This window comes from Phaethon aethereus (genome assembly GCF_964289735.1).
Source record: "Phaethon aethereus genome assembly, chromosome: 3".
Taxonomy (NCBI): domain Eukaryota; kingdom Metazoa; phylum Chordata; class Aves; order Phaethontiformes; family Phaethontidae; genus Phaethon; species Phaethon aethereus.
Window position 1 is genome coordinate 69,891,779 of NC_138576.1, and position 16,332 is coordinate 69,908,110.

The 16,332-nt window shown below is 43.5% G+C and overlaps 1 protein-coding gene across 1 annotated transcript in view; it reads right to left on the minus strand.

Annotated features, from left to right (window-relative positions):
- The window catches only part of SYNJ2 (synaptojanin 2), a gene marked incomplete at its 3' end in the record, with an annotated part of 73,135 nt that extends 70,573 nt beyond the window's left edge, over positions 1 to 2,562 (minus strand). Inside the window, exon 1 of the mRNA XM_081997275.1 lies at positions 2,379 to 2,562. Within this exon, the coding sequence (XP_081853401.1) occupies positions 2,379 to 2,499 (121 nt within the window). The 5' untranslated portion in view covers positions 2,500 to 2,562. The remainder of the gene's footprint in view (positions 1 to 2,378) is intronic.
- Positions 2,563 to 16,332: the final 13,770 nt, after the last annotated feature.

Genomic DNA, 16,332 nt, shown 5'->3' on the forward strand with positions numbered 1-16,332 from the left:
AATGGAAAATTAGACAGAGAAGTGAAAATTAACACAATCCAAAGGCTAGTATATCTGAAACCACACATACACAAGTTGTTAACCTTCCACTGAAGTGTTCTATGTTTAGCAGCTACCTAAAGGCCAGACAAACAAAACAGAATTAATGTTTCTGTTACCACTCTGGCCGCGGAGCTTCCTCTTCACAATTCTTGTATATTTACCACCACAATACCTAATGCTGGTTTTCCCTCCTTTTCTGGTCCTTTGCTCCATAAACAGAAGAAACAAACTAAACAGGCTCAACTGGATAAACTAGCTTTTCCTACAATATAGGAACCAACCCAGGCAGGAAAAGAGGAACCAAATTAAATAAAATGACAAAGTTATTAACATGGAGTGGGCTGGATGCCAATGCATGCATGATTACAGTTATCTTAAGAGGTGACATTGGACTTTCAAAAGGCGTGGCAAACAGGCTTTTACACTAGCCACTACATGAATCACTACTTCAAAATTCTTCTAACACATTTTAAGAGAGACTATATAAATTCTCTAACCATTTTTAGCTATTAGCAATTCAAATGGGGGATAGCAACACTGAGGAAGAAAAATCTACCATAAGTCAATCCCCCTTTAATTAGTGGGATTACAAATAACCTTTCCAACTACTGGTCATGCAAATGGCTTGGGGTCAGCTATGTGAATATTGGTCTCTCAATGTTATTCATGCACAGTGGCCTTAGTGGAGCTGCTTTAGATTTGTATCAGAATAACGAAATGCAGACCAAAAGCCATTGATATCAATGGAAAGCTTTAAAATCAACAGGTTTTTGAATCAGGGAAAGTGAGTAAAATGCTGCTTAGTACTAAGAGATTTTTCACTTTGGCAGTTCATTGAAAATTGATGTTCTCACTTTGTCAGTTCATTGAAAACTGACACAAAAAACCCTAGAAAAATGTAACACATTCATGTCCACCATTACCAGTGAATTTAACAAGAAACTGAACCCCCGAAGTATTACAGAACATAAAATTCCAATAAAATTACAAAAAACCCCAAGCCACAGTGTGGCAATAATAGATCTTTATCAGACAGGTCAAAATTTTTCCACTATCAGCTGCGACCTGATGACCTTCTTGGCCTTCTTCATTCATAAAATCCCCAATATCTGAAAATAAAGCATTTTAGTCTGGATGTTTTGCCACTGTACATCATGGAAGATTCAGCTCAGCGGGCCCAGATTTTGAGCTTACGTTGTGGCTGACATTGTACAACCAATAATATACATACAGTTCTTACTACAAAGAGTTCACAGTTTAAGACTTCCCCTTTTCCTTTGAGCTACTTGAATACGAACTCCTACAGCACTGTGAACAGTGGCATGATTGGAGGAACAGGTAAATATTACACACAAAACAATTCAGGAACACAGCACAAGCACGTCTTCCCCTGCATTACTTTTTGCATCTTACATTCTCAGGCACCCCATTCTTCCGTGTCAGTCTCAACATTAGCATTGCATTAATTCACGGATGGCAACTATCAAAACACCAGATGATACAACCCTCAACATGTTTATGACTTCTACTGCCCCAAGTGAAACTTGAGCTCCTCCATTAAGAGCCAGACGCTCAAGTAACCATTTACAGTGCAAACCACAAGGGCAGGTATGGCAACACAGTAAGAAGCCAGGTTTTCTTTACGGGAGATGAATCTCAAGCCAGTCACCCAAAACAATCTCTGCTGTGAACTAGATGTCTACGCTGGTGGTTGGCACTCGATGTAGCCGGACAGAAACTTCTTCAAGAGGCAACGGGCCCCATCCCTTTAGCTGGACCCTTCTCTGCAGTTAGTGAGGCTCATACCAGGCTGTAGAGCACAAGGCTTGCATAGTAAAGGTGCCCTATGCCCAGACCCCACAGCCACCAGGCAGGCAGGTGGCCTTCCCTGCTTCTTCCACCCTGGCTGCTGGCGAGCAGGCTAAAGGCATCCCGAGCAGAAAAAGAGACGGTTGGACATGGATCGGGCCAGGAGTCACACGTGGAGGAAACCCTCCGTGCACGGCAGGGCACCGGGGGTCACGCCAAACAAGTGGGCAGGCCTGGAGGGCCATGCTGGAGGCCGGGGTCTAAAGTGAGGTGAGCGAGTACCGGAAGGTCGGCGCCCCACTAGGCCCAGGTCTGCGCTCTCCCCTTCCTCTCTCCGCGCCACAGGGAAAAGTGCCCCAAAAACCTCCTGGGCATCGGCCGCTACTGCCGCCCCCCGGCACCCCTCCACTGGCACCACAGAGGCACCAGGCACGTACCCACAGACACGCCATCTCCCCACGCCGCAGCCTTCCCCCACACGCACCGCGCGGGAAGCCGCCCGGCCCGGCCCGCCCCGGGGCACTTACTGAGCGCCGCCACGGTGCCGGCCTCCAGCAGCAGGCAGTCCTGGCGGGTGCGTGCCTCCAGCAGGGCGCTCGGCCCCGGCTCCTGCTTCCAGAGCAGCCGCAGCCCTTTGCTTAGAGCCATGGGAGCCGCCGGCCACAGTGAGGCAAGAGCAGGGGGTGCTGGCGAAGTGGGGATGCGACCCCCGGCGCCGGTGGCGAAGGCGGCTTCGGGGGGGGGCCGCCAGCAGCCCCGCGCCCCCGTCCGGGCGCGGGGTTCCCCGGTCCTGGAAGCCCGCTTCTCCCCGGCGGCGAGAACGCCCAGGAAGGCAAGCAAGGAGGACGGCCGCGTCCCCTTCCCGGGAGCCGGTCACCTCAGCAGGCCCCCAAGCGCCTGTGAGGGGTCGGCCAGCGCTGAAGGGAGCGGAGAGTTGGCGGCCGTCGCCTCTCCCCGTCCCCGGCGGCCCTGCGGCACGGCTGCTGCCTGCTCCTCAGGGAGTCCCCGGCTGCGACGCCGGGCGGTGGCCACCTTCCCCCTCTCCTCTCTCCCTTTCTCTTCCCACCCACGGGGTCCTTTAAAACTTTCCAGTTAACTTTGTCCCCCTGGCTCCCCGGCTGCGGCTCCTCCTCCTCCTCCGGGACAGGTACAAGCCCCCGCCCACAGGGGAGGGGAGTAGCGGCGGCCGCGGCCGCCCCCAACAGCCGTGCCGCGTGGCTGCGGCCGGCGGGGCGCTCTGGGCCCTGGCCCGAAGGTGCTGTTCCGCCAGCCCCTCGCTGGCGCGTCCGGGCCGCGGCGGCCGAGGTAGAGCTCGTCGTCGAGCTCTCAGCCGTGCTGCGTGAGGCGAGGAAGGCCAGGATGAGTGAAATGCTTTCAAGCGCCAAAATTGCTTCCTCTGCCCGAGTTTTCTCGGTTTGCCCCGGGAGAGGCCGCGCTCCTCTCCGCTTCCTGTGGGGAGCGGCCCCCCCAGGGCCGCTGCGCCGCCCGGGCCCGCTTCTCGGGGCGGCCGGGGCGAGGCGGTCCCGCTGGCAGGGGCGAGCAGCGCAGCTCCTTGCGCCGGGTGCGGCCCTCGGGCTCCGCGGGGCGCGTTTCTGCCGTGCCTAGAGAGCGCGGTCCCGTGGGTTGTCTGTGTTCGGGTAAAAGGCACAATGCACGTTTTAGCTTAACTAGTAGTTAAAACCGGTGTTCCTTCAGGTAAAAGTGCGCTTTTTTTTTTTCCCTCTGATATTTCAGGATTCCTATCGCAATTCCCTGTTGAGACAGTACAGGATGAAGCACTAGGTTTTTCCAGAGTTCCGCCATAAGGAATGGTTTGAGGTAGGTGCAGGTACACAAGTATGTTCAGATGAGAGAAATTTGCTGCAATTTCTAGCAGAAAGCATATTTGCTACCTATACACAAGTAAAACAAGCATGATTCTAATTTGCTAATAGGACAGAATTATACTTTACTTTTACATGTAGAGAAAACTGTGAAATTCAAAATACCCAGACTACCATCTGTTGTTATTGTCTTGCATTAACATTGAGGACATTGGTCATGGCTGTGATCAGCCATGTGTAGCGTAACATGGGTCCTGCCCCCAGTGAACCTGGTGCAAACAAAATGAAAAGCAGATACTATTTTCCTGTCACTTCTCTTTCATTTAGTGTATAACAAGCAGTGATTTGAAAACAAGGTTAATTTTAGGTATGTTTATGGTGCCTTCTTGAAATAGACAGCTTTTTGAAAGGATCTGGCAGGGAAAGTGGAATTTGTATTTGCATAGAACTTCCCCCCCCCCGCCCCATCCTAATCTTTGATGCAGTATGTCAGGTGAGATAAAGTGTGATGAGTAATGTAACAGAAATGACCCCAAAACTTCAGAAATTAAGTGTCCAGGATGAAGAAAAATGTGAGAGAACACAGCTCAGAAGTTTGGGGGTTTTAGAGAATGTAAGAAAGCATGTGAATTAACCATTCTGTATTTTAAACAGAAAAGTTTTTCTTACAGCTATCCTATGGAAATGGCAGACCAAGTATCCATTTATATCTTTGTCATCTTTCACCATGTCCTCTTTCCCTAGAGAAGAATGCTTACTTGAGATAATACTGAAAGTATCACTTAAACAATCATAGCTGCCTAAGACAGTTGTATCACATCTGATTTTAAAAAGTTGCCCTTGATCATGTACTCACATGTTTAATAAGAACGAAAAAAAAACCCCACTTTTGTTTTCTGTGTGTCTTTGCCTTTGAGGAATGGTTCTTCATAGTCCTCTTTAAACTCCATCATAAGAGTAGACTGTCACTTGGAGCACACTGGTATGTCACTCTCTATTGCCCATGCTTGTAACTCATTAGTAATTTGCAGTGCTTTTCACTGCAGATTTCAAGAACATACAATTTCTGATTATTAATAAAAACTTACTGTCAGATTTGTTGAGCAAAATACTAGAGAAAGGACGGGTGCATGTGGGATAGCATTTTTTTCAGCACCTCAAATCAATATGAGGAGGTGAAGATGTGAAAAGAAAACTCAGATGAAGGTGGAAACCTAGAAACCTTTAGCAATGTGTGTGACAAAGCAGTGCTTCCATAGGTGGCTCTGTGAGTGAATCCTTTTTAATCTGTTACAAACAGATCTTCTCAGAGGGTTCTGGTTGCAAAACATCCACAGCATGGAAAGATGCATTTTTAAAAGGTGTGATGTCGTGATTACTGAAAAAGCAGTCAATCAGTTAATTAGACTTTGTATCACAGGTCAGTTATCTTAGAAACATACAATTGAGAAAACATGAGAAAATGGTGAAGAGGAGTGGTGAATAAAGCCATACAACTTACAAACCTCCTTCACACAGATTGACGTCCAAAGTGAGTGCTCAGACAGGAACCTTGCTCAATATATTAGGGGGGCACACGAAGGTTTCCCTTGCCTTATTTTATAGCAGTCAAGATCTTTTTATCTAACCAAACTGACTATGATTCAATGCATGAAAGTCCATTTTTAAGGGAAAATGTTGAGATTGACAGATCATCTTTTAGCTGACGTGTGGAGTTGAGCTATCTTTTGCTCTGGAGCATTTGTATGAGTATCATGGAAACAGATTAATTCCCATAGTCATTTGAGGAGTCCCCCAGGTGAACTCATTCCCTTTTCTACACCATCTGGTTTTACCCAGGCCACACACCCTCATGAACTCCTCCGCATTTTTTCATTTCATCCTCCTTTCTCAGTGGGTTTTTCCTTTCCTTTAATCTTCTGCCTTGATAGTTTCAGCACATTAGTTTCTTTGCCCTTCTTCGCACTCCCATCTTTGGTTCTTTATCACTCTTTCTACATCTGAGCAGTCACAGATATTTTGCATTGCTTTCTGAATGTTCCCACAGATAAATAGTGGGAGGTGGTCTTCCGATGTCTCTGCTGCCTTCAGCTGAGAGAAGCAACAAGTCAGCGGGCTATCTCTGCCATTCTGCATGAAGAGAATAGTGGAAGTAGTTTGGGGGATGGAATATATCTTGTCAGCAGTAAGTGCTCTTTTGCTTTCTTTTTCTCCTTACAACTTCTTTTCCAGCTCCTGTCTTTAGACGATGGGAAGAGAGATCCTTCTCTCTCCGTATCAGAAGGGGAGGATTCCTTAAGATGTCATGTTTGCTGACTACAGAACTGTGTGAAATACAGTTCAAACAAAATTGCAGCACTGGTATGTTAGAGGGCCAGCCTCTGTGGTAGGAGGATACAGCATTCAGCTACTAAATAAAGTTTGGTTCCTGATAACTCACCTGTGGCATAAATTGTGTTGAAGATAACATCCATACTGTGCTTATACATATTTTTAAGCACAGTTCTTTTGCTATCATTAGAAATTCAGCTGTTGCCTCAGCTGTAGAAATCGCCTCAGTGAAATTGCTGAACATTTTCATCTTCAGGACATGGTTTAGTGGGCATGGTGGTGTTGGGTTGATGGTTGGACTTGATGATCTCAAAGGTCTTTTCCAACCTTAATGATTCTGTGATCTTCCAAGTCATTATTCAATTTGATTCACATTTCCACTCCCTTCCCCGCCCCTTGTTTACCTCCGAAGCATGCTATGTATTACAGTGACTCCTGCTCAGAGGTCTTTACCGTAATGGATATTTACAGGGTCTGGATAACTGTCTTAATGAAAGAGAGTCCTGCATGCTGATCTTAGCAGGCGGCATTGTATGTTTGTCTGGAGACGCATCAGAAGAGGAACAACAGGGGTGTTGCAAAACAGAGTTTAGCAGAACTGGGGAGAGCACGGTGTATAGTTGTCTGCTGTCTGTCTGGGAGAGCTGTGTGTACCCCATATCCCAGACTTTAGGGCATAGAATGGGTGAATGTCCCTGTAGTATTACTTGTCTGTCTTTATGTGCTGTTGAGTGATCTTTGCAATCTGGGACTCTAGTCCAAAAAGCTTTGGGTATACACGGTAGAAACAAACAAAAAATGCCTGTCTCTGTCCAGTATTATGCTACTGGAAGCAATGGTATTTTTTTTTAAAGCTCTGAGACTAAATATAAAAGATTACTTATGACGGCATTTCCTGGAGATTTCTGGCAACTTGCACATAGCCTCAGTGGTCACAAATTCCTCAGGAAATGTGTGTGCCCACAAGGTCATTGAAAACAGTTTGGTTTTTGCCTTTTATGAGAAACTTTTTACTTTGGTAAGTAAAGAAGAAATGGGAAATACCTCAGCATAGCTTTTCCTGCACATGACATTCAAAACAACTCGTAACTGCTGCTAATATGCAAAACCTTTTATTGTTTTCATATTTTCTAGTTAATATTAGAATAACTTTTACTGAAAGCTGAATTTGCTGCAGAGAAGAATTTGCAACGTTGATAAAGTGCTCAAAATGTTGCTCTGAAAGTAGCTGTAGGTTTTTAACGTCACCTCTTACACTCAGAGAAATTGTGAGAAGAGCTTTCTATTCTAGTTGGTTATGCTTGTCTTGACTGTGTAAAGAACTTTGTGTGCAAAAGACATCTGGTACTTTGTTACAGAGACAGTATGATGTACTTTGAGCTAGGTCACTGTCTCTTAAAAAAGTCAACAGCATTTCCTTAAAAATAACTTTGAAGAGTGTGAGAAGCACAAGTGATAAATTAGTATGCTTTATTTGTGTGTTTAGAGGTTGACAAATAACATTTGATCTTGGCATGAGTGTAAGAGGAGTGATGCAGAGACATCTTCTTTACTTAAGCCAGTGAAAATATTTCACAGAATCACTAAGGTTGGAAGGGACCTTTGAGATCATCAAGTCCAACCGTTAACCCAACACCACCATGCCCCCTAAACCATGTCCCAAAGCGCCACATCAACACGTTTTTTGAATACTTCCAGTGATGGTGACTCCACCTCCTCCTTGGGCAGCAAGTTCCAGTGCTTGGTCACTCAACTTTCCACTCCTGTTTACAACCTTTCCTGATGAGCTCCCCTTACTCCTTGTCCCTGGGGACTGTGATCCTTACAGCAGGAAAAAGAGAGTTTTAATACTAATATTTCTGTATCAGTATTACCCTTTAACCAATTATTTGGAAGGGAGAGGGGTGGGTTAATAAAGCAGACCTGAGCTTCCCGTTCAGCAGGACACTAAAACATATGCCTAACTTTATCAGTAGCCTAAATCTCACAGCTCCTTGCTTGGGTGAGACTTCTCAAGTGAATAAACAGTGCAGGTTCAGCTGCTAAAGGTGGTTGGACTGGAAGCCAACTGGCTTTACGTTCAGACTGAGTCAGGGCCTATCTGCCTGCAGGTGCTAGCTCCACATTGGCAGACGACTGGGCTGTGAATTTAAGCTCTGAATGTACCAGAAGTGGCTGTGAGATGCTGTGGTGAAGTGCTAACTGTTTTACGAATGCAGCTAATGACAAATTGTGTTTGAAGTGTTGGGAGGTCAGTGGAATTTCTCACCTCCTTTTCCACTTATATTTTAACAGGGTGCTTGCTAAATGAAAGAGCTCTATCTAGAGAGGCAGATTGCATTCACAGATACTAGCCTTTTCTTATTAAGAGACTATTTTCAGTAACAGCAGCTGTTTTAAAGCTTAACTTTCTTCATCCCAAAACTATGTGCAGATGAACAGCATTAGTCAGATGGCGTTTATTTAGGCAGTAGTAGTGACCAGACAACCCGATAAAATTTTTGTTCTTTCTTCCAGACTAACATGCTTATGATTAGCTGTAGGTATTCCTCTCTGATGTTCAAAGGACTGGGAAAACACAGAGTTTTCCACTGGTTCTGGACTAATTTTCTGGAACTCCTGAGAGGAAAACGAAAATGCTTAATAAAATAGAAAGTTCAAATTTAAAATGAACTTCTTAATATCCACAGAGAGAGAGAGATGGCATGTCAGTTGTCAGTTTTTCTCAGTGAGCATATGCTTTTTCTTACCTTTTGACAAATTGTGCACACCTCTGCTGAACATCAGCAAGTGAAAGCAGAGTTTTGTGATTACCCCATATGAAGGGATATGGTTTTCATGAGGTGAAAGAGGCCTTCCTCTTGTCCGAGAAAAAGAAAACTCTGGAGAGAGGTGATCCCACATTGCCTGTTGTGGCATTTCTCTAGTATATAGTGGTTACCATTTTCATAGGCAGGATACTAGAAGAGACTGCCTGGTGCAGCAAAGTCGTTCCTAAATAAGAATTGAACTATTCTTTTCATGCACCATATTTGTAAGAAGGAAGAATAGAGTTTTTCTGGTTGTTTAGAGTGTGAGAATTTCATTCTCTGTTGAGATGTTATAGCTAGCCAGACAGAAACAGATGAATACAAGGGTAGAAAATGCAAGAATACAACAGAAAGCTGATTATGATACAGAAGATGAACCTGAAAGCTAAATAATTTGAAAGAATAAAAAACACCTTTGTATTTTTTAGTCTAGGCAAGTTGTACAAAAATTGAAACATGGAGAAAATGCAGTCAGTCAAGTCACAGCAGGGTTTCATATATATCTGGATAATTTTGATGGTGCAGTACACTTTATTTGTTAAGGAAAATGTTAGCCTCTGAACCCTCTTACTATGATTCATTTGTAAATTAATTCTGTTAACATAAGAATCTTTAGTTATTTTGTCCTATTGGATAATACAGACTACATATCAGAAAAAAGGAGCATACGAAATAGGTGAGACCTATACTGAGGCATTTAAAAATGAGGGGTGGGAAGTAAGGACAAGGAGAATTGAGTTTCCATGCTCAACTCATGACTCTAATTAATGTTAATTTATTTAAAGCTTATTGAACTAGAGTCTGCCCTCAGTGTGATCAGACATTCAAGGGTGAATATCTTCTATGGAGTTTCTGCTTGTAAGCATTAGTGGGAGTTGTTTGAACAGTCATAAGGATAATAGAGCACATTAACTGAGTTTATTTTCATTGCTGGCTATTTATAATTGTTGTATTTTATAATAGGATTTTGTTAGTTAGATGAGCACATATTCTGTGTTCACAGAAATGCATGTATAAAAACAATAGAGGTTGGTATTTTAAAGTAGTCTCACATGCCAGTTCTGGTTTTTCTTGCATACATAACACAAAGCTAAAGATTTTTTGTGAACATAAGTGAATGTTGGATACAACCTGGTCCATGTAAAAGATTCAGGTTTACTCAAGCATTTGAACCAAAAAAGGGGTAAAAAAAAATAGTGTTCTATTTGGAGAGTATAAGTAGATTTTTAGAAGCTAAGTGCTTACCTTCAGAAACATGAATTTGTAACAAAAGCACATGAAATCACTGCTTTTGAAAAGAATAATCGACTTAGGAGAATGCAAGGGGCAAAAGTCTATTGCTATTATTTGACTCATTTCATATTGTGTAGATAAATATATTATCAGCATTTTACTTTTTTACACTTTTCTACAGAAAGATCTCGTAGGTCTTTAAAACTGCTTTAAACACAGTGTGTGGCAGCCGTGGTCGGTGCCATTAGCCTGGTGGAACACAACAGCTGTCTAGCAAGCAGTACCACCACCCTACAACTACAGAGAAAAGGATCCCCATATGTCTGTAATGAGTAGTTCTTTTCTCCCAAATATTAAATATAATCCATAACCCCAGTTCTCATATGTAAGTGTCATGGGAAACATGCCCTAGGTGTAACGTTCAGGATTTATTTGCTGCATCTTTGTTAAGATACAGAATTTCTAGCTACTGCCTTTGATAATGGGTATATGCTGGATACTAACCCACATAGAAAAAAGCCATGTATTCAGTCACCCTGTCAAAGCAACCCAAACTGTCTTGCACGCATAGATTTGCTCTTCTATTACCACATGCCAACATTTTTTGCATTTTAGTTGTTTCCAGTACAATATATGTGGTGCTTTTAAACTGAAGTTAGGCTTGTTTCTCTCATTTCATTTCATAAACAGATGCTTTGTGGTATTATGTTTCCTCATGCTTTATAAAGCCCTGTTCATTAATTTTGAGATTTAGGAGGGGTTTCAGACCAAAGAGCAAGGGGAACAAGAAGCAGTGTAATAACATGTTCCCATGAAGGAAAGAGAACTACATTCATTTACCTGGAAGACTGAGGGTTTGGGATTTTAAGTGGTTTTTGTCAATTTTGAAAAACCTTGTAGAAATGGCATTGGGTGATAAATCTCAGGAGTTCCTCTCCTTCTCAGCAGCTTTATGACCAGATGACTTGGACTGAATAATTTGAAAAGACAGTGAGTATGAACTAGTTCAAATCAGAATAGTTAATGAAATTCCTCATTACCACTATCCATGAACTGGAGAAGGGTGAAGAAAACCTGAAACAGTAAAATAGAGCAAACTGGATAAGGAGTCAAGCTATTTCACAGCCCCGTGATTTATGGTGAATGAGGAGTGAATAACATGTTTTTTTTGAAAGGAAAGGAGGAGTGTAGAACAAGGCGTGATCTCTGTCAGTGCCGCTGTAGCTGGGTAGCTGACAAAATAGCACAGTGTGTGAATGGGGGAACAGACCAGAAAAGAGAAGGACTGTGGAAATACCATGGTTTTAAGTTATTTGAACAACCATTTTGATACGTTACGTTATTCTTAATGCACCAGTTGTACATATACATAATCTGTGGATTTAAGTAAACATAGGTAGGCTTTCATTTTGCTTGCTAGTCAGTATTTGTTTTTTGACCATTTGACTTGTTTACTTAGGTGTGCCATTCTACTTCACTGAAACAAGATTTTGCATTGCTTTTATGAAAAGAACTGCCTGTGCTTCTAACTCGTGCCGTGTCCACTATTAACATATAAACCATTAAGGCAGTTTGAGGCTGATTAAGAATGATATGTTCCCACTCCAGGGTGCAGGGGTTTAGATTTCACTGTGTCTGTAGCCATCCCATGCTAGTCTGGGGATTGGTCATGGATTGCATAGCAAAAACAATTAGTCCATATAGGTGAGTAGGCTGGTCTAGGGCTCACTGGCCCTGCTGATTGAAAGTTGCAGGAATTAGAGCTGTAAATTCATTTGGAGCAGGTTTTTTTTCTCCAAGCTACAGGAGGGAGGTCTTAAAAATTATGAGGGTGGAAGGGAGATGAGAAACCATCTTTCCCTGTAGTCTGCACTCTACTCCTAGGACATTTCCTTGCTTTTGGTACCAGCCCCTGTTACAGGTACCCCAGCAGTACCTGTGACCTGGGCAGGCTGCTGGGCATGGGCAGGCCAAAGTAATCTCAGCAGCTTGATAAAGGCTGCGTGTGGGTGTGGCTTGAAAAGCTCAGCAAAGCTGTGGATTTGTGGGGTAGCCAGCTCCTGGGGTGGGAGAATTACAGTGCCATGGAAAACACACCTTGGAGGGGCCAGGGGCGGCTCGAGCATGACACCAATGTTCATGTTTCCCCCTCTGAGTGAGCCACAAGCCAAAAGTAACAGCCCTACTTCTGTCAGGCACTCAGTCCACTGTCGTTCACCTCGTGCAATGTGTTTTTGCTGCTTTTTTCATTACCTCTACTTCATTAGGTCTTTGGATTGCCTTCCTTGCTGTCCTCATCACCAACTTTATTTGCTGTTCCTTACGCTGCCATTACCCCCCCCTTCTTTGTCCCTACCCCTCCTTTCTCCCTGCTTCATTCTCTGATGCTTTTTGCCCAATTGGTCTGCTGATGGTTAGTTTCTGTTGTTAGTGATCCTGATGCACGGGGAGAGTTACTGCATGGTTATCCCTGCAATCGCTTCCTGTGTCTTTTAAAAAGATGGGTGCAGTGACAGCTTTCCTGTGGTCTTGTTACAGAGTAGCTATCTTGAATAATATTCCCTGCATATTTTGGTAGGAGTTCAGCTGAATTCTCTCTTTACTCCTTCCAGAAATTTGAAAGAGACTTCCTCTGGTCCTGGAGATTTATTGCAAACTACGTGGAAGGGCCAGAACTTGTGCAGATATTTTCCGCATAGAAATACTGATGCATAGAGTTCATAGCATGCCTGAATAAAAGCAAAAATGCTCTTGTGAGCTTAAAAATGCCTCTTTGAAGACGGCGTAACTAAAATCAGTTTAATCCTAGAAGCTGCTTCTCAGAAGGCTGCCCTGATACGGGAATGGAAGTCCTGCATGGGCCAGGATACAACCATTACAAAATGACTACTGTTTAAGCAACCTCCTGCCTTAAGAGACAAATCTATGCACGTTGACTAGAGTTATTAGATTAATATTTTTTTTTTAATGATCATCTGCACTTGAACTGTTGCCTAGTGCTGGTTATTGAATTTAACTTAGTGGTGGCTGGACTTGCACAGGAGGAAACTATAAGGTATCCTGGGGCAGATTTCTAGGGCTGTTTACTCACTGTGCCAGGAGCCAGCTACACTCACACCCTCTCTCTGCCTTCAGGGCCATCAGCTGTCTAGCAAAGCATCTTGCAAGACACAGAGCAGAACCAATATTCTTTGTAAGATCTTAGCTGGCTCCACACAGGGCCAGTTGAGGTGTCACTGGATCCTGGGATTGAGCGGGGAAGAGCACAGTGACGGTGCACACCTGTCTAGTCTTTCTCCATGCTGTAGAAGAGTTTATCACCAGACCCGTGTGCCGCACATACACCTTGAGCCAGCCAGGGTTCAGCCGTGGACCTGAGCTGATTACTGCTCTCTGGCTCCACAGCAGTGAGAAGCACAGCCCGGAGACCGTGCGCAGCTCTGCAGGACTTCTGCACAGCTGCAGGCATCTGCACAAACTCCCTTGCAACCACCCAATACAGTGTTTACTGGTTGGTTGGGTGGGTTTTGGTTTTTTCCCTGTGACACACAATCCCCTTCAGGAAGGTCTGTTTTGTTTTACTATTTAAAAATGACCTAAGGCCACTAGTCATTTTTATTAGATACCAACACTAGATAATTACAGTATAAACCTAGCAGCTCACTTAGAGGGGAGCTGTGCCAGACAGTACCTACAAACACAGCTTTTCTGAACTCAACTCTTGCTCTAGGAGCAGACCCTCAATCCCCTCTGAAACCGTTGCAATCCCTGCAAGTTGCTCTTTTCACATGCTGATTTTACACCACATTTAGATAGATCGCAACTCCTGCAGCCATCCTGGAGACTTAGTTTACAGTATAGCAGTCTTTGGATAGCAACCTCCTCTTACTGATTGCAATTTTGGTTTAAATTTTGGAAGGCTTTCATAAACACTTGCATTGTGGTTTTGTTTGTTTGGAGTTGTTGTTGTTGTTGTTTCCTTTCTGCCAAGTATTAATACTGTGTTTATAAGTAGAAGCTAGACTGGCAGTAATTCTTAGCCCAGTAAAGTTTATCTGTTGCCAAGTAAGCATAAACATGCTCATACTAGGGAAGAAGTGTTCTACACCTACCTCCTTCCCAAAGTTTTGTCTTGGAGGGGGGGGAAGTCCATGCTGAAAGTTTGGTAGGTACAATTTGGAATTAGCCAGAAAAGTGTCACTACTTAAACAGGGAAGACAAATGAAGAGTTTCCTTACTTCTCAACTTTCTTTGCTGGCATAACGAGTCCCGAGCGGTGCAGTCCTGGTGAATGCAATCAGATGGGAACCTGCTTGGGCAATGTCAAGCTCAGCAGCTCCATCCTAACACCAAGCAGCCTGTTTTATATTTTGCTACTATATTGCAACAGACGCTATGTTTAACTTTTCATTTCTCTTCCAGCTGTTGAATTTTTAAACAAAATCGTTACTGAGCTTAAAAATACTAGTCATCTAGTCAGGAACCAGTCAATAATTAGAAAACTGTCCCTCACCCCTGCCTTCATTTTTTGAGGCACCTTCCCCTTTGGCAATAGTTTAACTTGATGAATCATTATATTTTTGGATGCATCAAATTTTACAAGATGCCATGTCTGGCTTGGAAAGAATTTGATTCAAAATAATAAAATAAATAGATGTACTTTGGATAAACAGTGGCACTCTCTTGTTTTAGGCTTCTGAAGATTTGTGTTTCCATCATGTAGTTGGAAATTTCAGTAGCACATTTAAAACCAAAAAAAAGATGGGCTTTTCACATAAACATTTTAAGGGGCTTTAAGAAACGCTGGTATATATTTCAGATTCCTACTAGAGTTCTGAGTGCTGGTAGTATCATAAGGGGATGACATCCTAGCCAAAGCCCTCCAGACAGTCTTACAGAATGGCAAGAATGTACTAGCAATGATGTTGTCCTGCCCTAGCAGGAGATGCAGGGTCTCAGAGATACCAACAAAGTGAACACAGTGCAATTTACATTAGGAGTGTAATAAATTTTGATGGGTCCAGGAAGGTCTAGATGAGCAATGCACAAGGATCACATGGGAGTGGGGAGATCCTCTTCCCCCAAACTGTAAAGCAGAGGAGTAAACATAATGAAGCATTTAATCTAGATAATTCATGGTCCTAGAAGCTGCTACCACTCTTGTACAGAAAGAGATACAAAGTACAAAAGATAGTACCTTAACTAACCTAATATAGTTATCTTTATGTAATTACAGATATGAAAGAAGTCTGATAAATGTTTAGCTTCTGCATTAGAAGTACCATTATGCTTAGCATCCAGTTTCATCCACAACTGTCATTTGGTTTTGTGGTTTTTTTTTAAACAGGCTAATTTTCTTCAGATACTCTACTGTAAATGGTCACAAATAAAAAGCTTGCCTTTCAATTTATCAAGGTCCTGTTTTCAGTCCCTTTATCTTTGGTACAGAAAGGATGAGAGCATGCTCTTCACAGTCCCTATTCTATAAACTCCAGGCTGCTGTCCCACTATTTTCAAGTATCATGTGGGTGACCAAATTCATTAGTCACTAAGACATCACATAATTGCAGGTGGATGGGGGTGGACGCTGTGACAAGCAATTTAATAGATACTTCTTGCATGTACAAGAAACTTTACCATCGTGATCTGTCAGCAGCTGAAGAGGCTGGAGAGGTGGGGAGGCCCAAGGCAGGAGAAGGAAGCTGGGTAGGGGTTGGGAATTGCAGTTTTGAATTTAGATGAATTTCAGCATCAAATTTCTTTCTCAGAATTAGCAGTTGGGATCCATTCTCAGTCCTCCTACCTTCTTGACAGTTCATTTGTCCTTCAGTTTCCCTACCAGTGAGATATAGATACTCACACATCCTGGTACAGGTCTTTCACAGCAAAAGGTAAAAATACTTGTCTGTCTGTACATCCCCGCACTGACATTTCCTGCAAGGAAGCCTATAGGAAAAATGATGTACATTCAGTGCAGGTTAATTTACTGAAACCACACATGTAGAAAGTCTGTTTCTGGAGAGCTCATCTGGTGCTTGCTTTCATATTGCTCTGGTCTTTCCTAGTTCATGGCAGAGATTGTTCATGGGCAGGAAGAAGTCTGAAGAAACACAGTGAGACACTGAAACATCAGACTGCAGCACGCGCCCTTGGCCAGACACCCCCAGGCAGCTGTGTTTCACTCCCAAGGACACTTGACCTGCTTTGGCTTAGGTATTGTGCAGTGCTCTTCCTCCCCTAAGCTCAGTGCTGCTGTCAGTCACCCCTTCATGTAAATGGGACTG